Source organism: Ochotona princeps, chromosome 2 (genome assembly GCF_030435755.1).
Source record: "Ochotona princeps isolate mOchPri1 chromosome 2, mOchPri1.hap1, whole genome shotgun sequence".
Classification (NCBI taxonomy): Eukaryota; Metazoa; Chordata; class Mammalia; order Lagomorpha; family Ochotonidae; genus Ochotona; species Ochotona princeps.
The window spans coordinates 8287104-8312174 of record NC_080833.1 but is presented as its reverse complement, the minus strand read 5'-3'; the positions used below and the strand labels follow the sequence as shown (position 1 = coordinate 8312174).

At 52.4% G+C, this 25071-nt stretch overlaps 1 protein-coding gene across 5 annotated transcripts in view; it reads right to left on the bottom strand.

The window, feature by feature from the left end:
• The window catches only part of PRDM2 (PR/SET domain 2), a 114440-nt gene that overhangs the window by 23027 nt on the left and 66342 nt on the right, over positions 1-25071 (bottom strand). For 4 of the 5 annotated variants that reach the window (XM_058675458.1, XM_058675457.1, XM_058675471.1 and 1 more), the window contains 2 exons: positions 13379-13489; positions 5222-9638 (listed from right to left, as the gene is read on the bottom strand). In XM_058675458.1, the coding sequence (XP_058531441.1) occupies positions 5222-9638; positions 13379-13489 (4528 nt within the window). Of the gene's footprint in view, positions 1-1053; positions 2505-5221; positions 9639-13378; positions 13490-25071 lie in introns of those variants that run through there. The other variant, XM_058675476.1, reaches the window with a different exon arrangement.

Genomic DNA, 25071 nt, shown 5'->3' with positions numbered 1-25071 from the left:
CCATGTGGAAAGCGAGCCAGCAGACAGAAGCTTTTATTGCCTCTTCCCCCTTTCCAAGTAATTTTGATTTTTAAATAAATTAAAAAAATTTTTAAAGAAAGTTTACCTAGTTTTTGCAAAGAATAAAAAGTACAATAAACAAGAATCCCCGACAGGGCAGCTCTTCTCTGGGAGGTGGATGCTAAGTGACTTTTCCGGGACCCCAGACTCCGCATACACGTGGGGTGTCTGTCCTCGCCTGCAGCCAGTGCGGGTTTGGCAGCAGCCGTGTGTGCACGGTGTAGAGGAGGAGGACATGCGGAAATGTCTGGCCCCCCAGCAGCAGCGGAGGGGGAGCCGAGATGCAGAGGCGGAAGTGCCAAGGACACTGGTGCCTCGTCAGCCTGAAGGCCCAAGGGGAGGGAAGTGGCAGCAGAGGGGTTAGGAAGGGATCCCAGCCCTCCTCCCCAGCAGCGGGTTGTGGGCTGCTTCGGGCTGGGACTCGGGGGACATGCTGGCGCCCTGCCCAGAAGGGAACGCTTGGCAAAGAAATCCTTGTCCTAAGAAGGAATGACACACACAGCAACGGCTATGACACTGGACTGTAAGAAACTGCCGAGTCAAGCATTTTTAATGCACTTTCACATCAACGCAATACAAATACAGACGTTACAGTTTGTTCCGTTCCCTGGAGATCCATGAAAAAGGGAAAACCAACTCACAGTCAGAACTGTTAGCAAGCACTGAGGAAGCCGAGCCATGGGATTTTTTATTTCATCACTCTGACCCCAGCGAGTCTTCCAGTGCTTGGGAGCAGCACTGCCTGCCTAGCTGCCCCTGCACGGGCATGCGCCCACAGGCGGCTGCGCCACGTGCAGGGGGCAGAGGGCACGCAGCACTTCCTACACACGCGCCAGTCCCCTGTGCCCGGGACTCCTCCCCTAGCTGCTCCCAGTTAGGTACAAAACGCAGTCCTTTCACGAGAGTTTAGAAAGATTTTATTGGTTACAATATAGAAAATGGATCGTTTAAGTTCTCCTCTAGTTATTGTTTGCAGCAACAGCATAAAAAATCTTTTTAAAAAATACATCTGACAAGCTCTGCTAATTTATTTCCTGCCAAAATGGGAAAAAGAGCCAAGCACTCTTGTCTATATTGTTAATTCTTTCTCTCTCTCTCTCTCTCCCTCCCTAAGGCTACATTGGTTAAAATCAACGGACAACCCCTTTTGTATGTCAATTGTAAATTTTAATGTTTTCATTAGAATAGTCTTTTAGAGCACTCTCCAACAAGAAGCAATAAAATAACTGACAGCAAACTTTGATACAGAAACACTCCAGGTTAACAACGCCAACAAAAAATGCAGAATGTAAATCACATACAATTGAAGCGTCCAAAACAATTTAAATAATTTTAAATATTTTATTTTTAAACGGCTACAAATGTTTTATACAGTATTTCAACATAAAGTCCCCATAACAGAAATGTAACAAAATGGGAATGACAGTGAAAGGGTTAAAGTGGCACAAACTCACCAAACAAATATTAAACTACAAATTTCAAGAGGTAGATTACTTTTAGAGTTGAGAACAAAGAACATGAATAAAACCTAGCCATTTCTCACCAACTCAGTCATGGAGGGGCCAGGGGAGAGGCATCAAAGCGCATGAAGGAAGGAGACTCGGCCCTTAGCAAGAGGCCAACGGCTGGTTGGTTTTCACCTCGTGCTAAGAGTGAAGTGTAAAACCTGCTGTGTAAATGCACTTGTACTCCCGTGTAGACACACAGCTGCTGCACAGCCTGGGGCACGTCTTGTGCATTGATATATTGCTACATAGTCTCTGATAATATCATAGTTACAGATCAGTGCCAGGTAACAGCTGAGAGGCTACAGCGGTCCCTGTGGACATACCGACAGGACGCTTGGAGAAGAGGCGTAAAAACGGTCCAGGGAGCCCGCCTGGGTCCCTCTCCGCGACGCTGGCAATCTGCTCGTGATAAAAAAGCAACCGGGCCGGAGGTCAGCTAAACGCTTCTCTCTGTCTATAAGTCATTTAAAAGAAAGGCATCAAGAGCTGGTGTGTGACCAAAACATTTTAAAATGAGTGCATCCGAATGTCATCCCTGAAATCTACGACAAACTACCGACAAAACTGAGAGCTTGCTCTGTAAGGTTAGTCCCAATCTTCCTTTCTCTGCTGTGTGCCAAAAACAAGGGCCACACTCAGATCTCAGCAGTCCCGAGACGAGGAGCGCAGCGGTGAGCCCGGCGGCTCATGGCCAGTGCCCACCTCTTTGGGTCTCGAAGCCCCGTGGGCTGCGCGCCACCGAAGCAGCGGAGCCTGGCCCTAGCAGGCGACCAGCAGCCTGCAGGCCTGGGCCACGCCAGGCTTCTGAGGCAGCTTCCGCTGGTCTTGCAAGCTGGGTCCGCGTCCTTGCCGTAGTGCTTATCCTAAGTTGAGCATGCAATAGCTTTTAGTCAGTTAAGGTTTGTTTTGTTTTGGGGGCTTTTCTACAGGAAGTTCCTAGAAAATAAGAAAACTGAAGATAAATGACAATGTAACAAAACCTTGTATGAATTGACCATGTTAAAGAAAAGGTAAGGAGACCAAAGGACAGACGTCACCAAGACAGCGACACATACGGGACGGTGAAGGTGTTGAGGAGCTCAGGCGGGGCGGCCCCAGCAGGGCCACGGCACAGAGGAGGTATGCTGACTCAGTGCCTGGGAAATGAGGAAAAACCTAGTCTGGGATTTCAGGTAACTGTCCTACCCTTAGGTTTTCTTGACTGACTTCAGGGGGCAGGGGGCGGGGAACTCAGCACAGAAAGAACTGCTCTAAGAACAAGATTAAGGAACTTGGTGAACACACCCCAGCAGGCTCCGAGAGGACAGGGGAGCATCTCTCTCTGGCCTCTGGTCTCACTGGAACCCACAGCAACAACCTCGGCAACAGAGCTGAGCGGAGTCGCAGCAGTGAAGGCCCGCTGGCAGGTGCTGCACATGCCTGGCACACCTGGCTTCCCTGTCGGCTCTGTCCTCGGGGTGATGCGAGGTATTTCTGCATCCTCACTGGCACAACAGAAAACTGCCCGTTCTGATGGCACAGCAGCTCAGAGACTTGTCTGAAACACTGGAACCAAGCCGGCGTGCAGGAGCAGCCAGGGCACAGGCTGTGAGCAGGCCAAGGTAAGAAAAGCAAAAGACTACCCACAGCCCAAGTCTCCGTCACCGGATCAGCTCGAAGCAAAGCTCACAAGCTGCAACACACGAGCGGCCAAAGGGCTCAACAGAACCTAACGTGTGCATGGGTGGCGAGGCCGAGGGCCCAGGCTCAGAGCCCGTCCGCTATCATGCAAGCTCAGGAATGCTGGCTCTGCTCCAAGGAGACCAAAACCGATGCTGCAGAAATGGTCACCCTTGTGGCTAGTCAACGGAGGAGGGCCTGACGTACATCTGCCTTCAATTCCCCAGAATACACGGTTACGGTCACCTGGCAAGTCAAGCCCTGGACAACACGAATACCCTGCAGACCACAGCCCAGTGCCAGTTTCACTGGATGTCAGGACAACAGCCAAGCTGCCTGATGCCGCTCCCGCTGCCAGGAAATTAACTCCCTGCTAACTATCAAAGAAACTCCCTGAACTATCGTCACAGTTCTCTGTAGACTTCAGGGTTCCTCAAATATCACAGCTGGTGAATAGCCTGGCTGAACGGACAATAAACGCATGCTGCCTCGGAGCTCTTTGGGACGCACTTGACCTTCTCATACTGACTTTACCCTCCAATTGTACAAATGGGACTCAGGGTAAAATAAGAAATCCTCCCAGATAACATCGGAGACAAAGCCAGGCAAAGTACATTCTGAGAGGCGTTTGTTAGCACAATCCACATGACAGAACGTAGCCTGGACAGAGACAACCTAGGGACTCTGTCCAAGAAGGCCCTGATGGGATGGTGCCTCCTCAGCCTGGGAGAAGCACACAGGGCAGGGTGACGTTTCGCACCCAGGCCAAGCTCTGATACTACACGCCTGTGTGCACCAGGCACTGACCAGATCTCCTGTGGGCCAACACGCCTCCAAGAACGGCTTTTTGCAAATCAGATCCTTTAATCCTAAAGTCAGCCATTGCCATCAGCCTTGGCTAAGGACTCCTCCCTCTTCCTGGAGCCACGGTGAAGGCACACGGAGCACCTGCTCCATCATGCAGCAGTAACTGCACCTACATGTCCTCAGAGCATCTCCCAGCAGCAGCCACACCTCAGCGACCCTCGATCTGCTTCCTTGAAACATTAAAGGATCATCAGACACCCTAAGCCACAGCCAGGAGAGCCAAATCAGGGCCAACAGCACGTTCTGTTTGCAGAAATGCTACCTAGCGGTGAGCAATCCCTGAGACGGACACAGGCATTGCTCACAAGTTCCAAGAACGCACACACAGCAACTCAGGTTGAGGATGCAGAGCAGGAGAAGCCAACACAGGAACTCTAACTTCTGCTCTACCCCTTCCTCTGTCACCAGGAGCAGCCCTGAACGGGGGACACGAGGGCAAGTGGTACAGCTCCCTCAAAGCTCACACCGGGGTGGCAGTGGCCTGACATCGGAGGTGGGCATAGACCCTCGGGGGCCTATCTCTTGCTCCTCCACCAGAACCGGGCTTCTGACGGAGCACCTAGCCCTGCAGATGGCTGTGCGGGGAGGGCCCTACAACACCTGAAGGGAATGTGGTGTCTGTCCTGCTTTGTCTGAGTCAGTGTGCCAAGTGCTAAAACTCACCGTCCACAACAGGCGGCGCCGGGAAGGCGCAGAGCAGTCCGGCTGACTGCAACGATGGCCGCCCCCTGCACTACTGCCGTGCTCAGCGAGCCTGCTCGGCCCGAGAAGCGGCCTGTGATGAGGAAACCCTGCAAATGACCCTGGGACAGCGCCAAGGGAGCAAGAGGGCTGCAGAGCAGCCCATCCTAAGCAGGGCACCTCGGAGCACTTTACCAAGGTTTCAAGTTAGGCTATGCCTGGCCCTATTCAAGAAATGGTACACGCGGTGAGCGCCAAGTCTCAAATAAACACATTTATTTCTCTTCACAGCAGCCAAAGCAGTGACCCAGCTTGCCTACCACTTACAGAGCAGCTAATTCCTGAGCACTTAGGTGAACACTTGACAGGAAAGGAAAACAAAGGCTCCAGGGGCGTGTCTAGAGCGGTCTTCCCTGGGCTGGCCTCCCCCACGCTCCTGAGCTTACCTGAAGTCCTTCAGCTCCTGCCTGGCACTGCCGTCCTCTCTGCTGCTGTCACCCGAGTCGGCAGCAGCTGCCAGCTGAAGGCTCCTGGTGACGGGCCCACCGCTGCGCTCCCTGCATCTCACGGTGAAGCGATCTGTTCGCTTCTTACTCGCCAGGGCGGCCTCGCTCTGTAACACAGCTCTGCTCTTCTGCGCCCTTGCGTGCAGACTGCGGGACGCCTTGCTGGAGAGCTGCGCAGAGTGACTCTTGGCCACAGCCCTGGGCTTTTTGGCCTCCGCGTGGCTTATTTTACCCATCCTGATTGGGCTGGAGTTCCTTAAAGACGATGAGGTTGGTTTCTTAGACTTCACAGAAGCGGCGAACTTGACATTCTGCTTGGACCTGAAGGAGGAGGAGGAGGAGGGTAGCGGTACCTGGGTGGGACCCGAGCTGCGAGCGCGGGTCTTGCCCAGCGGAGCCTGCGTGCTCTGCATCTTGATCTCGGCGTCGGCTGTCCGTCGGCGGTGGTTGCTGCTGTTCTTGTCGCTCCCTGCAGGCGATGAATGTCCACTCTTCTTGGCGGAATGGGAAGCTTTTTTTTTGGAAGGAGAGAGGGGTTTTTTGGGGCAGCTGAAGGCAGCATGCTTGTTGAGGCTTCCCACGTAGGTGAACTCCCGGCTGCAGTACGGGCAGATGTGTGGGGATGCTTCGGCAGCGCCCTTCAGGTCGGCCTTCCGCCTGGCCGACTTGTTCTTCTGCAGGATGGCCTTGTGCACCAGCTGGTTCTTCTTCTTCAGAGCGTTCAGCTTGAGCTTACTAGACGACACCTTGCTGAGCTCCACGCTGAAGTTGAGCCTCTTGGGCTGCCCCATTCGTCGGAAGGCATTTTTCCCAGGGGGGTCCAGCACCACCACGCCGTTCTTGGGCTGCATGGTCTGCCTCAGCGGCACCGGGTTTTTCTTTGGGGTGTACCTCTTCTTGTCACTTGCAGAGGCGCAGGCCAGGATGTGCTTGTGGAGTTCAGGCATGTTGTCGACCCCTTTGCCGCACTTGGTGCAGCGGATGGCGGTGGTGAACGTCTGCGGGATGTTGTGGGTGGTGAAGCTGGTGGCTGTCACGCCGATGCCCATGGGGCTGCGGTGATGGTACTGGAAGGGAGGCGGCTTAAAGCTGGGGTAATGCTGATTGAGGCCCAACCGCACGTCTGGATCTTTCGACTTGATCCCAGAGGCCATGATTTTTATGGTGGTATAAAGCTCTTCAGAGGAATCGTTCAGCTCCTCCTCCTCGTCTTTAGTGGCTTCTAAGGGCTCCTCCGGCAGGCTCCGCATGTGCTCGGCGTGGGCCTTGCTTGGGTCTGTGAAGTTGTGCGGTCGCAGGGTCCCACTCTCAAACTCATGGTGTGTGCACACCTCATCCGGGTGCAAGTCCCGCTGGTGCTGCTGCAAATTGCACAGGAAAGCAAACTCTTTTTTACAAACGGAACACACGAAGATATTCCCTACTCCGTGAAGCAGAAAGCGGTGTTCTGATAGATCTGTTTTGTCCTTAAAAAGCTGCACACAAAATTCACATTTGAAGGGCCACTCTTCAGCGTGAACAGATAAGTGTTTGGTGAGGTCCTTGATGGAAAGGAAAGGCGACCCACAGACATTGCAAACAAAGTTCTTGCTGAATGTCTGCTCTGGCGTGGCCGGCGGCTCGTCCCTGGTCTTTGGCCCAGCACCCTCCAGGTCCTCCTGTTTGAAAGTTATCAGGGGGAGGGAAGCCTCCAGGTTGTCACCAGAGGATACGACAGATGACACAGCCGAGAGAGGGGGCGGGGAAGGGGAAGAGGAGGAAGATGAGGAAGAGAAAGAGGAGGAGGACGAGGAAGAGGAGGACGAGGAGGAGGAGGAAAGCGTCGGAGGCCCAGGCGAAGCGGCAGTCATGAGAGGTTCTGTGGGAGGGACAGGGGAAGGCGAGGGGGACACTGTCGGGGACAGAACAGGAAGTGGAGATTGTGTGGTGGCACTCGAGAGTGGAGAGGGACAAGGATGAGGGGATGCGCCGGAAGGGGCAGCTGGCAGGGGAACCGTAGGAAGTAGGGGAGGGGGCGGAGTGGCGACAGTCAGCACAGGAGGGCAGGCCGGAGGGGACGAGGGGTCTGTGGGCGTCAGCAGAGGAGGCAGCTGACCCGAGGGGACAGAAGATGCCTGTGGGGCTGGCGATGACGGGCACACATCAGGTGGGGGCTCAGCAGGAGGCGTAGAGAAGCCAGAGTCGGGGCCCAGCTCGGGCTCTGGCTGGGCCCCGAGGGACCCACAGGGATTCAGGCTCCCGGCAGCACTGGCAGCGCTGGCAGCACCGGCAGCACTGGCAGTACCGTCGGCCGCTGAGTCCTCGCCACTGTATTCGTTGAGAAGTACCCTCTGCAACATGCGGGTGGTCGGCTTCTTTTTCTTGCTGGCACTACACATGGGCTGCGCTGTGTGATTTTCTTTGGGTCCCTTGCCTTCGGGGTCACAAGGCTTTTTATGCACACTGAGATCTAAAACAGACTCCCACGGCACGAGGGTCTTGCCCGCCCCATCAGCCTTCTGTTTGATGCCACTGGATAAGTCCAGGGGCTGCTGGTTGCACACACTGCTGAAAGTGGAGCTGGCTGCCCATTCTTTGGGGATTTTGTACTCCTCAAAGCACGGAGGTGTCCCAGCCTCCCTCTCCTCTCTTGTGGACACACTCCACACGGGTGAGTCGCTGCAACTTTCCAGTTTGGCTTTCTTGGCAGTGAGAACCGCGTCCGTCCACACCGTTTTGCCATCACCTGGCTTTCCAAAGTCTCGCAGGGCAGGGCTGTGCTGTGGGGAGCTGGGAGGAGAACTGGTCCGCCGCTTGAACCTGCTCGAGGTCACAGGCAGCATGGACGCAGGGGCAGACACACAGACGGGGCCAAACTGGGGGATTTCTGTGGCTGACAGCCCGGAGGTGGGGGTCAGCTCCTCCTGGGTCTGAAGCAGCTGTCTGAGCTTAGACGGTAAGTACACACTTCTCTCTTTCTGGAAAGACACTGCCTCTGTGGTTGACACACCAAGAGGCAGAGACAGAGAGCATGAGGGTGCCACGGGCTCGGCGTCCACTTCGGCTTTGATTTTGGGTAGCGCAGGAGGACTTGCCGTCCTGCGCTTCTTGGCTTCACAGTTGGTGCTGCCGGAAGGCTCTTTAGGAAGGTCGTCCGTCACAGAGACCTGCGTGGGCTTTATGTTCTGCGTGATCTCCACCGTGACCGGCGTGAGTAGGCAGTTGATACCAAACAGCTCTGCCGAGTTGGACTCCATCTCGATCACATCACAGTTGCTGGTGCTGCTGGTGGTCTGGATCTTCCCATCGATGTAGTAGTTCAGGTTCTCCGAGATGTTGCTGGAAACATCCATGATGTACACGTCGTCCGCCTCCCCGTCCTCCTCGGGCTCTGTGCTGGGGACGTAGACGGCCGCCTGGGGCGGGGCCGGCTCAGCCGGAGGCTGGGGTTCCTCCAGGAGGCCTCCTTTCCGGCGCACCCCTTTGGGAATCAGGTGCCGCTCATGGACCCGGCGTTGGTGCCGCCGCATGTTGGTGTGAGTTCCAAAGACTTTCTTGCAATACTGGCACGGATGCAGCTCTCTGACCTCCCCGTTTTCTTCTACTGCGGAGGAGTTCACTGTCTCTTGAGCAGCCTTCTCCGCGTTCAGGGACAGCCCGTCCTGCCCCAGTCTGGGAGGCTGTGCCTCTTGCGTGGGGGCAGCACCATCTCCAGCCCCTCTGCCGTCAGCCAGGTCCTCCGGTGGCCGCTGTGTCAGGCTGGGCTTCCGCTTGAGTCCCGCCTCATGCCGCCGCTCATGCCGCCGCCGGTTGATCTGGGTGCCAAAGGCTTTGCCACAGTACTTGCACTTGAAGGTATGGCTGACTGCAGCCAGGTGGATATGCATGTGCCGCTCAAGGCCCTGCTTGGTCGTGAACTTGCGCTCACAGTGCTGGCACGGGAACATGAACACCCCCAGCACCTCGCCGTCCACCTCTTCCCTGGCCTGGGGGGCTCTGCTAACAGGTGCTGCCTCTGCAGCGTCTCCAAGAGTTTCTTTTGAACTGTGTTTTGGTTCTTCTAATAAATCTTCGGGCTTCTCATCACACCGTATCTCTGGCTCTTGCCCAGAACTTTCATTTGGCAGGTCAGCTTCTTCCTCCCCCTCTTCCTCCAACTCCTCATCCTCCTCTTCTTCCTCTTCTTCCTCCTCCTCTTCTTCCAAATCCTGCACATCACAGTTTGTGGCTTCTAGCTTCTTGACTGGCTCTGGCTGTGGCTCACAGGCGGGGGGAGGGACGGCTTGTTCTGGAAGCACATCGAGACAAGCCACCTCCACAAGGATGGCCGGGGGCTCAGGTGCCGAGGCCGAGGGCTTCTCTTCCTCTTCCTTTGGGCCTAGAAGGACACAGAAGCAGAGGCGTGGGTGTGAGGGCAGCAATCGCCCACTGTCATCAACTCCTATGGCTCGCTACTTCCGTCAGCAAACGCCTAAGGGAGCCAGCACGAGCAGTGTGCACCTTGGCTTCACGCGCCTCACACACAAGGCTGACCTGGGGAGGAACCTGCTTCATCCAGTCCTTCGCTCCCGCATTCATTCAGTGTTCAGAGAGCCTTCTGCATCCTGGGCTTCACCAACACAATGGACAGAAATGCCCACAGCAGTTGGGCTCTGGTGTGGGAATTTACAAGCTATGTATCCGTTTTTAAGCACAGTGCACTGGCTGAGCAGTGATCCCAAGTCTCAGGAGACCAGCTGTCAACTCCAACTCCTCGGGAGTCCAAACTGGAGCAAGAGACTGCCGATCTACAGCCCTACCGACCCCATCCACCTTACAGCCCTACCGACCCCGCCCACCCTACTACCCTACCGACCCCACCCACCCTAGGACCCTACCGACCCCGCCCACCCTATGACCCTACCGACCCTGCCCACCTTACAGCCCTACGACCTTGCCCATCCTATGACCCTACGGACCCTGGGACCCTACTGCAACCAGCTTGGTTGTCTGTTTTGGTCTCCTGCCTGAAACTATCCATTTGGAAGCTATACAACAGCTTTTCAAGTCTACCAAAGGGGGAGATGGTCTCTCCCAAGCCTAAACAAAGCAGCACCATCTCAGGAGCTCCACCCACACAGAAGGAAACAAGGTCTCAGCTCACAGCTCAGGCTCCAGCCCAGCCCGAGCCAGGCAGAGCGAGCAGAGAGCTCAGCTGCCCAAGGACCACGCCTGGGGAGGGAGCCTCTGCAGAGAGCTCCAGGTGAGAGTGCTGGGCAAGGCTGGCGGAAGGGGCCTGAGGCAAGACCACAAAACCTGAAATCTGCCTCCTCACTGCTGCCGGCCTTTATTCTGAGAACAACCAGGAGCTGCCTGTTAAATTTGAACAGAAGCTTATACCAGAGTTCTTGCATTGCTAGAAAGCAGGCAGCACAGCCTTGCAGGACAAGGGTGGTGGCAAATGGACGGAGAGCAGAAGGGCAAGGGGCAACACGGGTGATGTGGGGGAGATGAGACTGACAGGAATGCCTAGTGCCACGAGCATGGCAGGCCACAAGAGAGGTGGGTGGTCTAGGGGAAACAGAGCCCACCCTGGGCACATAGCTACTGCTAAGATGCCCAGTACAGAGACTGCAGGGACGGTGGCAAGCAGAAGGACTGTCCTACATGAATCCCAATGCATCAATCAAGAACTTTAGCCTAGAAATGGCGAAGCCCTTAAACAGAGAAACACCGAGAGTAATGGATGGGGCAGGTGGGAGAGGGGGCACCTGAGCCCACACCAACGGTAAGGTGAGCACTGAGAAGGGGACACGCCCACTCACCAAGGTGCTGCCCCAGTGCCCATGACAAGCTGCTAGGGACCGGGGGGGACAAGCACCTAACAAGTCACGGGGGGGGGGGGTGGAATGGGGACGTGGTGAAAGACAGGGTCTGAAAGCCACACTTCCAGGCTGGACCCATTGCTGAAAGGCAGGAGCAGAACAAACAGGTTGGGGCCTCCAGGACAGGAGCTGTCTGAGCCTGTGTAAGGCTTAGGGGACATTGGGTCCCTATTGCTGGGGACACTGGTAGAGCCACACACAGCTCCAAAGGCTCTGTGGCAGAAGCCAAGCTACCACGCCTCTAGGCCGCACTAGCCACTTGGTCCCAGCATCACCAGACAGATACCTAATGTGCAGCATGAGGCAGACCAGACAGATGGCTGAGAGCCTGTCAGTGGCTGGCCATGCTTCTGGAAGCTTGCATGAGGCCAAAGCACACAGAGAACATCTTGCATGGCCTGCCTGTTGGAGAAGGAACTCAGTGGGCCGAACCTGAAAGATGCCAAGAATCAAGGACACAAGAGGAAAAGCCAGCAGGGAGGACGCAAAGCCCGCAGGACACTGAGCATTCACGTGCCCCTCTCTGGGGACTATGGGGGGGCCTGCTAGGCATCTGATTATAGGCGCACCAGCTTGGGAGATTTGCCCACTGGGTGGGTCAGCGTGGGACAGAGCACTTGGCTGAAGGCTGATGCAAGACCCATTTACAGAACACAGCTAATGGCTCTCCACACTGTGTGGTGGACATGGCAAGCAGCAGCAGAGGCATGACCCTGCAGGCAGGCAGGTGTGGGACCACTGCGTGCGGAGACGCAAGGCAGCAGCAGTGACCCAGGCACCCAGGCACCCAGGCCCGGTAATGTCTCTGAGCATACATGCCCTCCCCTCTCTGGCTGCCACGACCTGCACCCAGCCAGGCCCCTGATCCCATGAGAAACAAATGTCTCTTCCCCAAACTGTCCACAAATTGGGAAGCGAGTCATCAGTCTGGGGTGTAGGGGAGGAGGGATTTCCAATGAGGAGCCAATTCTATTTTCAACAATCAGAACCCTGCCACACAAGCTGAAGAAAAGAAACAGAAAATGCCTAAGACTCAGAAATTTCTGTCAGAATCTGTGGTTTTCTTCGATAGGGGAAAAACATCTCTGTGGCTGGTGAGAAACCCGGATTTAAACTGTCCAAAGTTATCCATGCACAATGTGCACACCTCCACTGTCCAGCCAGTCACACACACCCACACATGTCCGCACGTAAACAGGAGTCACAACACGCAGGAACACTCAGATGCTTCCCTGCAGCACCAGGACCAGCTGTGGCACAGCTGAGAAGTTGGTGCCCAGACCCACTGCCTCACAGATTCGGGAGGGAATCAGGACCCCTCAGTGCCCTGCATGGCGGAAGGGGCAGGACTCTGTTCTGGAGTGACCACCATCACTGTGGGTCAAGCAGATACTGTGATGCTGAACGTAGCTTCCCGAGGTTCTAGGACACAAACATGTCTGTTCTCACTTCATCAAAGGGTTCAGAAAACTACTGTAATGCTCCTTTGTGAATGTCACCTTCACAAACAGGGCTAGCAACAGCTATAAAGAAATTCAGAATATTGGCTTCTTTTTCTCTACAGGTGCCTCTGGTTAGTCTTCTGGAAGTTGCCCACTTGAGTTACTATGAACAGCTCTCAGCAGTGTGGCCTGGTGATGCCCTGGAAACATGAGGACACCCCAGATTTTGAAAAACAGTCAAGGAGCCCCCCGTGAGCTGTGCCTCTGACCACCGCCCAGCGCCTGCTGCCGCACTCCCATTTCACACTGTGAGGCATGCTGACCCTTACAGGAACGACACAAAACACCAACAGGTAAGTCAGAATTTCAATTCTAACAAAGAACACTTCAGACCCTAATCATCTGCCCTACAAAATAAAAAAAGTTTGGTATCAAGTAAATACTGAAGTATAAAACCATATATGAACGTGTACACATCGTAAACACGGTAGAATCTGCCCAGGCTGAACATACCACAAACACCAGGTGCCAGCATCACTGGCACCCAGCGGTCGTAATCATCAGATTGCTTTCCACAGTCTTGAACTCCATATTAACTTACAAATGCAAAAGTACAGTATGCGCCCATCTATTTTAACAATAGGATTATTTTATTTTTAACAAGAGTTCTTTAATAATTTCCTGAAGGGAAAGTAGGATGTGGGCGGCTCCCTTCAGCACCCTGACCTGGGCTGATCCCCGGGGGCACCCAGGGGCCACACAGCGGGCTCTGCAGGCACAGCCCGGCGGGCACACTGGTGCCACAGGCTTACCTTCTGTGCGATCTCTCATACTTGCAGAGCTGGGGTCTGGCTCGCTCGTCTTCAGTTCCACGTCCTGGCCTTTGCTGCCTTTGTTTCTACCTTCCTGGTACTTTTTCTTCCCTGAAATAGAGTATGCATTTATTTATTCTGTCATCCACTCACCATCATTCCAAGTTCCTGAGGGAGACAAGGAAGAACCCGGGCCCAGCTGGCAGGGAGCCGCCAGGCAATGACCCCCTCAGTCTCCCTGACGTCGGGAACGGAGAATGAAGACAAGCACAAAAAACCAGAAATCGACGATCTCCACATTTTGGAGAACTCTGTGCTTCCGTTCCCTTCATTCTTGTAACAGGTAAGTGAACAGCGATGACCAAGGAGAAGCCGCAACACTGGCCATTTCTCCCATCCAAGTTCTAACCAGGCCCGGCCCTGCTTAGCGTCCGAGATCAGATGAGATCGGGCGCATTCAGGGTGGTATGGCTGTAGACAACACTGGCCATTTCTAACAAGTTCCTCAGAGGGAGGTACAGGCCCTCGGCTGAGGTGCGACTGCCCACCATGGCCCATGGAAACAGAAACTTGGAGTCCATTGGGTGACAAGGGACGCCCGTGCATAGTGGCTCCTGCACTAATTCACTGTGGCTGGTAGGGTCCGATCCTTGGTGCAGAAGGTTCAGTATTTCATGAGCTACTGACTGACATCAGAAAGCTATGGAGGATACAGCGAAAACGAGTCCCACAGGGGCACTGGCGCCAGGGCCAGCAGCAGACGGCCCTCCTCTCCCTTCCCGGGGGTGGCTTCAGGCACACAACTTCCTCTGCTCTCCCCTCAGAACCTCCAGAGCTCTCCCGTCCCTTCCAGAGCCAGCCTCCTAGCACCTGCATTGCTGCACTGCTAAAATGACGGAAAACTGCTTTGTGCACACTAGAGAACTGCAAGAAGGCAGCGTTATTAGCCCCGGTGCACACAGGAGAGGAAACGAGGCCAGGGTTTGTACCAAACAGCACCACTGAAGGGATCCAGGCCCAAATAGGAACAGTAATCACAACGCAAAGCAAACACTAATCCCCAAATACCAACTTCGATAACAATTTAAGATGCAACAAAAAACTGAGAATACTTAATCATCAGTTAGTCACTTAGTCTATCTTAAACAGTTGACCCTGAAACACTACTGTAGGTGTCTAATCCTCCCGACTGCCTCTAAGGGTTCCCTAAACCACACATCTGCTAGTCCTTCCCAGGGGCAGCTCCCCAGGTTCAGACCACAGACATATTCTGGGCTGGGACCACACTGTGGTAGGAACAGAAGCTGTGGGTCAGATCTCTGGGGGGAGAACGTTAAACCACACCCTCCATAGGACCAAGACTGACCTATGACCCTGTGCGGGGTACCCCTGCCCCCACAATCCTATCTCCATCAGCAACACCACTTGGCCTACTTCTGACCACACAGAGGCTCTTGAGGGGCCCAGCTGTGCTGACGGAACCAAGATTGGGCTGTTTCATGTCCCTATGTGGGTGCCTATTTTCACTGGAAAGGCTCATGTCTGAGTCCTACATTAAACACAGTGCCTGTCCTGACACCTGCTCACCTAAGGTGACTACTCCAGGACTGCACCTGGGGGAACCCCAGCCAGCTGCTTCCTTCAGCACGAGAAGGGCTCCCAAGAGAACCCTCAGAACCTTGACTCGGAAGTTGTGCTCAGCCAAGACTTGCCCTCAATCAAAACCACACAATTTTTCCAAGTTGTCATTTCCACCCTCACAGTGCCCCAAACAAGTCAAGGATGGTTTCTTACTGATCACTCACTCTCTACTTTTTACTTTCCATTTTGTATGAATTCTTAAGATAAATGAAAAGGAAAGCAAGGGTCTACACCATGCCTCATTACATAAACTTCAAAAAAAAAAAAGACTTGCATATTTTCACTGGAAAGGCAGATTTACAGAGAGAACAAGAGATAGACAAAGATCTTCAACCTGCTGGGTCACTCTCCAAATGGCCGCATTGGAAGGAGTTTAGCTGATCTGAAACCAAGAGCAGGGAGGCCCTTCAGGTCTCCCACATGGGTACAAAGGCCCAAAGACTTGGGCCATCCTCCCCTGCCTTCCCAGGCCATGAGCAGAGAGCTGGATGGGAAGTGCAGCAGCTGGGACACGAACCGACACCTACATGGGATGCCAGTGCTTGCAGGCAGAAGGTGAGCCGAACGAGCCATCATGCCAACCCCACATTACATGAACTTTACACACATCTGCTTTCAGGCTCACTGTCAATCCTCCGTGAAGCTAACACAAAGCTTTTCTGCAACCAGTCAGATGACAGTGTCTGCCACACCACCACGCAAAGCACTACCTAAATGTCACCCTCGGGGCACACTCCTAATGACATGGCCCCCAAGAATCCAGGAACACCTCGTTGGTACCAGCATCAACATCTGTCAGCGCCTCAGAGCCATCCAGCAGTTAGGTCCCGTCACTCCCCTCAGCCAGAGATGCCAGATGCAGCAGGCGCCATGTTCAGGAGACCGCCGGGAGAGTCCCACCCTAGGCAGCTGTACAAGCGACATCCAGTGTCAGCTCACTCCCTGGGAGAAGGCTATCCAGCAAAACCCAGGGCTTGACCCACAGGATGCCAGCAGTCCCCCCAAGATGGGAGCGAGGCCCCCACCTCCCCAGGAGAAGACCACCTGGCTGGACTGGTGTACTGCAACTCTGGGTCACCAGGAACCCAGGAGTGCACGTGTTCATTAAAAATGACACAAAGCACCTGAATAACACCAAACACGCACTCCAGACCAGAGGACTCAAACAATCAACCTGCCACCGAAGCACCTGGTGAATGACAGACTGTTCCCAGCGGCTCTGCCTACTGTGACTGGCACCTTTCACTCATGAACTCAGATGATTTGACTCCCAAAACAAAGTTCTCATTGTCGACTAGAATCCGCATCAAGCTACCTCTCACTAACGCGGGCCTTAGGCTAGACAGGAAAGGGCTGTCCTAGTCTCCTGCCCTACCTGTTACGCTGTAGGGGTGACAGAAGCCCAGGGCCACCTTCAGCCCAGGGAAGGACAAAGTTAGAACCAGGGCTCCTGCTCCTACTCATGCTCGCTTGGCAGCACTCGCAATGCCAAGAAATACAACTGGCAGCGGGCACTGCTGCATTCCTCCCACCAGCCTGCTCTCTGACTGCCATCCACCAACAGACTGAAAGAAATGTCTGAGGACTCCGACACACGGGAGACCACTGGGCGCCTGGGACGTACATGCGTGCACTGACCATCCGGCTCTTGCAGAACCCCACACGGCATTACCACCAGCTGGCTGCTCCACCCGGTCTAGACGAGAGACTCAGCAATGAAACACAACTGAATGAAATGGGAAGTGATGACAGCAGCTAGCAGGACAGCTCTGGATCTACAGACAAGAACGCACCATATAAAGTCAAGGAAATGCAAGTGAAACAGAAGGAAACAGCCATCACCAGGTGCCCTTACATGAGGAACGCAGCATTGAACTGTGCTCGGGGCCAACACCGAGCCCAGTGGCCAACACGGAGCCCAGTGGCCAGCACCGAGCCCAGTGGCCAACACCGAGCCCAGTGGCCTGACGCCCTTACAATGCAAGGGCCAAGACCCAACCTATGTCTCTCTTCACAGGACACACTGCGGGGCCAGAACTGGCATCAGTTGAGCACAGTCACATGGCGGCAGCTGTGGAGCAGTTATAAGCAGCCAGGGTACTCTTGCTCCTGCAGTTACTGCTGAAGACACACCTTCTTCTACAAAGCATCTGATACCCATGCTTACTTAGAAAACCACTTAGGTGAACAGTGACTAGGTTTATAGCAAAGGAACCACAATCAAATCAGAAGGCAGCTTCTTCCCATTTCCAGTCAGCAGCACAGAACCTTGACCCGAACGAACAGGATTCACCACTCAGCAGTGTCAGTGCGATCCCCACCACTCCCTCAGTGGCCAGCGCAACTGCTCCCTGAGACGACGGCATCGTACAGCTAGTGCCTACAAAGCCGACTGCAAAAGCAAAACTGTCTTCATGTGAACAATTCAACCCAGGTTTACACCAGGTCCTCCTCTTCCAACAAATGCACAAACATTAGGGCATCCTAGCAAATCAACGCTGCATGCGAACATGCTCATACAGTACACAGAATGAAAAATACTAAGAGGCTGCTTAAGCTCCACTAAAAATTCACCCCAACAGTAAAAAATCTATGTGCAGGGCAATTTAAATGAGTTGAATTTAGCATCTTGGGGAAGTGCATGGATGCTGTCTCCCCACCGGGGAGATGGCCAACCCCACACACAGCCCACACACAGCCCTGGCCTGGGATCCGCACTCAGGACACCAGGCTTTGGGCAAGAGGCCCAGCCAGGGAAGCAGCAGAGAAGGCTGTGTTAAGTGACCTCTTCACAGGGCTTTCTTTGAGACACACTCACACGTACACATGCACAGAGGGACAGAGTGGATCTTCAATTGCTGGTTCATTCCTGAAATGCTAACAACAGCTGGAGCTGGGCCAGCCTGAAGCCCAGAAATCCATGAGGGTCTCCCATGCGGGTGGCAGGGACCTAAGAACTTGGGTCACTGTATGCTGAACCCCAGGATGTGTAGCAGCAACAAGCTAGTGAAAAGCAGGTAGGTCTCAAACCCAGGCACCAGGATCCAGGATGTGTCACAATACCTACTTCGTAACTAAAGAGAATAAAGACAAACAACTAAAATCTCATAGATGGCACTAGAAAGCAAGGGGGACTTGTGGTAATAGCAGAGTTGTCACCCAGAAGGACAGTCCGACAATATCACTGGAAAACTGGTAAGGGAGCAGATGGAGTCAGACTTCAGCCACCCTGAATTTAGTGTGGCTGGAGGTTCTGTATTTGGTGTGATGAGGAAGAGAAGGCTAGAATGGATAGAAAACTGAATTTTCTACAAGAAATTAATGATGTATTTCAACAGCTATGAGTGTATACTTTAGAGAAAGAACACAGTGACACGAGTGTCCAAAGTCATCAACAGTCACGGGCAGAGCTGCAGGGTCAGCAGCGTCATGCCCAGGGTGGCCAGGCTGGCATCGGGGGCTGGGTCCTGGAGGCCCGCCCTGCTGAGCACTGTGCATTTTCTACACACCACTATTTCACTTGCCCAAAATAATTTCATTTAGTTGACAGTAGTAAGTTCAAATCTGGCACAAGTTCAAATCTTTTCGTGCAGGAGTTTTATGTCATTCTGGAGGTGGCTCAGGAAAATCAAACTCTGATTAAAAGTAGCTCATGGTATTCTGACAACTCCAGACCTTCCTCCCAACAGAAACAACAGAGAAGTTCCGACTCTACCATTGTGCAGGTCTCAGTGTAAACTCCTGACATGCCTGCCTCCTGCCAGGGGTTGCCACCCGCCCCTGCTGCTGCTGCCACCCATGCCCCAGCAGAGAGCAGACTGGCAGAGCTGGAGGAGTGCTGGCTTTTCCTTCAGAGAACTCCAAACCCCACAGAGGATCTGCATGCACACTTCAGCAAACACACAGCTCCAGCCACTCCCTGCTCCACTTCAATCCAGCTCTCCGCTGACAACTTGGGAGGGCAGCAGAGGTTGGCCCAAGCCTTGGGCCCCTGCATCCATTTGGGAGATGTGAGAGAGGCTCCTGGCTCCTGACTGCAGACCTGCCCAGCTTCAGCAATTACAGCCACTTGGAGTGAACCAGCACATGAAAGCTCTGTCCTTCCCTCTCAACTCAAGTTAAATAAGTAAATAATGTTTAAGAAAAAAACAAAAACAAAAGAGAAACACTTGAGCAACACTCAGGCACAATCAGGAGTTGGTAACATCAGACTGCAAAACACCCCGGGATGAATCTTACAGAAAATCAAGAGAAGGTAAGTTTCACCTTCCCACACAATTACTGATAAGGATGCTAACAGCATCATCCCCAAGATGATGTTTCTTTTTTTTTTAAAGATTTATTTATTTTATTACAAAGTCAGATACACAGAGAGGAGGAGAGACAGAGAGGAAGATCTTCCATCCGATGATTCACTCCCCAAGTGAGCGCAACAGCCAGTGCTGTGCTGATCTGAAGCCGGGAACCTGGAACCTCTTCTGGGTCTCCCACATGGGTGCAGGGTCCCAGTGCATTGGGCCGTCCTCGACTGCTCTCCCAGGCCACAAGCAGGGAGCTGGATGGGAAGTGGAGCTGCCGGGTTTAGAACCGGCGTCCCTATGGGATCCCGGGGCATTCAAGGTGAGGACTTTAGCCACTAGGCCACGCCGCCGGGCCCTGATAATATGTTTCTAAAGGTAAATATTAGGTTGTATTAAACCAAGAATGAGTAAATGATTTTTCTTAAACAAATACCTACAGAAGTACAAATAATGAGAATTAGAAGTATTTCTAGAGTCTGCTATTCATATGTGAGGTTACAGTAGCCCAACTTGGCAGATGCCCGCTTCCTGCCTTCCTGTCCAGGGGAAAGCACGTCAGTGTCTCTCTGCCACCACAACCCCCCCTCCCCAGCACTGCCCTAAATAAGGCGCCCCCGGCCCCAGAAACATCAAATCTGCAATGAGTAAAATCCAGTTACAAAACAGTTCCAACCTTTTTCTGGTCTCACTGTCCTCTGTCATTACACTCCTTATTATTTAAATGAGTTACACAGGCTTACTGCAAACCCACCCTTAGTAACCTGAGGGTTTGGCAGCAGGTGGGAATAATCGCGGGTGTTGCCCACCAGCTTTGACTGGGTTCCTCATAAATACAGGAACACGGGGCAAAGACATTCTGGAAGAAGCTTCCAGAAGCAGGAGGATGTGCAGGAGACACTGGTCGCTTGACCTTCCTTGAAAAGCATCATTACTGAGGCTCTGACAGGACCTGTGGTCTCAGCTCCCCAACTCCACAGCTTCGGGGAGCACTCTGGGGCACACAGACTAACAGGCTTACCCGCTCTGACAACATTCAAGCAGAGATGAAACTTGAGCGCATTCTCCCCTATTTATTTTTTAAATCACAAACTATATTTACAATCAATTCTCCATTTTTTCCTAACAGATGTCCGCTTCAAACACTTCCAGCCTACTCAACAGCCAACCTCACCCTCAGACACGTCTGCTTGTCTCGGATTCCTTTAGCACAAGTGGGCACTGGGTGTGATGACGAACATGTAGTCTCAGGCACCGACATTACATGTCAGGGTGCCCAGTTCAGTTCCCCTGGCCATCCGGGCCCGTCCGGCTGCTGCAGGCACTTGGGGGATGAGAGATCTCTTGCCTGTCGCTCTCTCCTTTTCAAATAAAACAAAAACAAATAAAAATGCAAAATAAGCCAAGCCCATTATTCAGCCAGAATGGAAAAAGATGAACACGCTGTGAGGTTTCTGAGACAGTGAAGGAAACAAGCATTCTGACTGCTTCTCCTGGATGCTCCTCAGCTACAGGACGTTCTGTTTGTGAGCTACAGGAACAGGAACAAGTGACTACGGAGGTGCTGCTGCAGAGAACGCGACTTGGAAGACCACGCCCTGTGCGGACGGTCCCACTGTGCAGCAGGAACAGGCTGTGCTGGAAGCTATTCCAGAGAACTTGGGAAGTGAAGGGAGGGCAGCCGCAGGGAAGGAGCGCCCGCGGAAAACAGCAGTGATGTCAAGGACCAGGACACAATTCTCACAAGCTCCAGCCCTGAGCCTCACTCACTCATGCCACCACCTGGTGACACTTTTTTGTCAATCCTGGGGTGGCAGAATGCCCAGTGGGAACACATGAAGCCCATGGGAGCAGGACTCACAGACCCCCAAGTCAGACGTGGACTGGGTGCTCAGTACTGCCCGGTACCTAGCAGCCCTCCGAATAAAGCAGGTTCAGACATTCACACACCTGGGACTACAGCACAGCCATGGGCCATGATCAGATGGACGCAAAAGAATCCTGTCCCAGCAGATGGCAGCCAGCAGCAACAGCGACCTGCCACGGTCGTCAGGGCATGTCAAGAATGCCACGCAGGGTCTGGTACAGACTCAATAAATCATGTCGATTGTAAGGAGTGCCACCAGTAGGTTCAACTGAACAAACAACAGAAACCCCACGGCTACAAGGCTAAACTGTCAGCGTATGTTCCTTCTCAGAACAGTTCTGTGCTGCTTCCACGAACAATCTCTGACGCAGCCATCTGTCCTACACCGACTCACAGGGTCCCACCCGGATCTCACAGTGAGCACAGCAGCACAGGAGAGCCACCCACCCGGAGGTCAGTGGCAAGGAAAGTCAGGTGTAACCCCAACACTATACTGTTCCTTATCAAATGTGTCTACTTAGGTTTTAAAATTAAATATACTATTTCATTGTGGTGGCCCAACCTTATGAGAAGGACACCTTAGGTCCTTGAGAGTTGGTTAACATTTAAGGTCCCTCTTCTGCAGTGAGTCACCAAAGGACACAGTGTGGCATGTGGCAGAGAGGGGCCTCTGAAGGAGCTGAGCCCTGAGCACTGGGGCAGGGGGCCCAGCCCCAGGGGGTCCCCGAAAAGGACTCCAAATGAGCAAGAAAGATGCCGCACAGAGAATCAAGACATCCACTTCCTAAGACTGACTGCATCAACTTCATCAGCCATTTTTTTCTCAGAAAAGGATTCTTTCACACTTTACTTTTCTCCCAATTTCATGTCAAGAAAACACTGTGAAGAAATCCGTCTACAAAGGCAGCCCTGAAGACGCTCGCAGTCACCGTCAAGGTTGTCTACGAGAACGTATCAGGATTTCACCTGAAAGGTCACCCACACAGAAGCTGGTGCTAACACTACCGGTGAGCCCGAGTCGGGAACCGCACGCAGCCCGAGACAGGAAATGAGTGAACCCTTCACTCCAGCAATGTACATCCCTCACTGAAATCTACATAATTCACTCCACATCATCCAAGCAAAACACAGGGCTGTAAAACAGCAGCAGGTATTTTCACCTTTGTGTTTCTGGAATTGTGTTAAGCCAAAGGATGACAGAATCCCCACAGAACACACTGTCCTATGGCACAGACCAAGGTGTACGCTGACACTCCCCCAGGCTCCCAGCAGCGCTGCACGTTTCATGCCTAACTTTACAGGCTGGTAAAAGGCAGTTCAAATGGTGTGGAGGGACCCAGGATGTCAGAGCAGCCTCTTCACTCCAAGGCTAATGCTAGCCCACCAACACCAGCCCCCGCTGCACACCTCCGGCTAGCGATGTAGCCGGGCCTGCAGTGTGCAACTCCTCTCTTCCACCCAACACACACGTACACCACGGGGTCATTTTAACAAGGCGTCTGTTCAAGGGGCAGACATCTACTGGGACTGTACACACAGGCAACAGTGACAGATACCCAGGCAGTGGGCTCCCAACATGCTGAACATAATCTTAAGTAGTTTTCAATCATCATTCATTAAAAGCAAAGCTCACCAACTCCACACACTTGTTAAAATCAAAATCCTAATGTATTTTCCACAGAGGCAGCGCACGCTCCTGCTAGCCGGCTCACCAACCACTTTCACAGCAGGCAGACCGGGCCAGGCGGAAGCCAGGAGCTGGGCGGAGACAAAGGTCTCCTGCCCACCATGCAGGTGGCAGGAAGCCAACCACTGGAGCCGTCCCCACCAGCACACAGGGTCTGCGCCAGCAGCCAACTGCCATGGAGAGCTGCGGCCAGCAGTGAGCCCAGGCACTGTGCTGCGGGAGACAGGAACCGGCATTGGCATCTCCGCTACACTGACTCAAGGACTGATAACATCTGACTCAAAAGCTGACAGCAGCACACACTATTGCTTCTGATCTAATGCCTTATACAGTGATAACTGCACTGTGATCATGAATTTATCTTGGCATAGAGACAGTAATTTGTATATTTTGTATAATTTGCATATTTTTCTATTTGGAATTCCTAAATGTATCATTTTGAAAGATGAATCCTACCTTAAAGATCTTTCTCAAGTTAAACTTAACCAAACACTCCTATGGTCCACCTCAGAAGGAAAGGATAGTTCATCGAATGATACACTCAAGATCCAGCAAAATCCCTACAAGCAAACAAACATGAAATCCTAAGAAAAAAATCCAACTGAGACCCAGATTGTCAATTTCGTGGAGACCAGCAAGGCAACTGATTTCTGGTCAAGTGTTAACAGCCACATCAAACGCTGGCAGCCGCCCCCACCCCCTCACGGCAGGCAGCAGGAGCCTGGCGCAGCGACACGTGGCCCTGCCACTGTCAACACCAGCCCAAGAAGGCTCTCACAGGGACCTCAGACAGTGCAGAAAACTAGCCCTCACTTCATGCCCCAAAGAAACAAGCTCCAAATCCCACACATCACGAACAAGACAGAGAACCAGAAAGGCATATTCCATATCCACAACCAGCAAGAGAATGAAACTGGATGGGAAGCTGAACAGCTAAAAAAAAAAAAAAAGCTTTGAAATTGCCTTGTTGCCCATTCTAAACAGAACTGCAGCATGACACACAAATTCTGTTTTGTGGGTCTAAATATGGGTGAACAAACCAGTTTGCCTTCATTTTTGTGGCATGTGGTATCTGAGGAAAGCTACAAAAGACTGCACCAGAGGCAGGATTATAAACAAGACAAAAAGATCCTTTATCACTGTAGCTTTAGGAGGAAAAAGGGGGAAGAAGGGATTTTAGTCTAAACTATGTGTTTTATTTCTTTTTATTCTTTGCAACTATATACCATCGCTAACATGGAACCAATTCATTAAGGATAAAATTAGCATTCAGTCGTTTAGATACTGACAAAACAGACAAGACTGCATTAAACTGAAACTTATTTTTAGATGTCATAATCTTATTTTAGAAACCATGGTTACTTTAATAAGCAACACACACACAGAATCATCACTGTACTATTAAAACACATGTGATTCAAACACTTTCTATTAAAATCAATGTGTTGGTACTTTAACATAGACCATTTAAAGACATTTTCCAATATATTAAAAACTTCCATCAAAGATATTTTTAAATTCAGGATCACTGTCACACAAATGGGGCTGCAACCAGCTTCAAACGAAAGCTTGAACATGGAATTTTCTGGTCTCCTACCCAGAATCCCTGGGGACTATTTCTAAGATATGCATGAAGTTTTAACTTTAGAACAAGATCACTTCCTCTGGTTTTTGAACCAAGGGCGAATGGGCTGCAAGTGTGTTGGGTGGGGCGCTAACTGCCCACCACGCCCTCAAGGACCAGTGAATGAAGCACCCTCAGTCCAACGTGGAGCAGAGAAAGCATTCACAGTTCACACAATTTCAAGGTGATTTTATCAAAATGTTATATGGGTTCCAAAGAACTGGGCACAAGTAACCAACCCCGCTTCTCCTGAGAACACCCAGGCTTGCAGCTGTCAGGTACAAAGTGGCTAGAACACGGCAGCTCTGTCACTAAATCAAACTTCCTGAGAAGGTGGTGCTGCAAATCCAGAGGTGCTCTGGGAAGCTCAACAGCAACCATAAAAAGCAGATGCCCACAAATAAACATTCCAATAAAACAAAACAGAATCCTTAAAATCCTCATCTTTGCTGCTACAATCTAAAAATAGCAAAAGCATCAAGGCTTTAATTCCATCACATCCACCAGTAAGTTAGAATTCCACATGAATTAAAACATACACAACCATAGCCCATAGTACACCAGGGCTAGCACTCC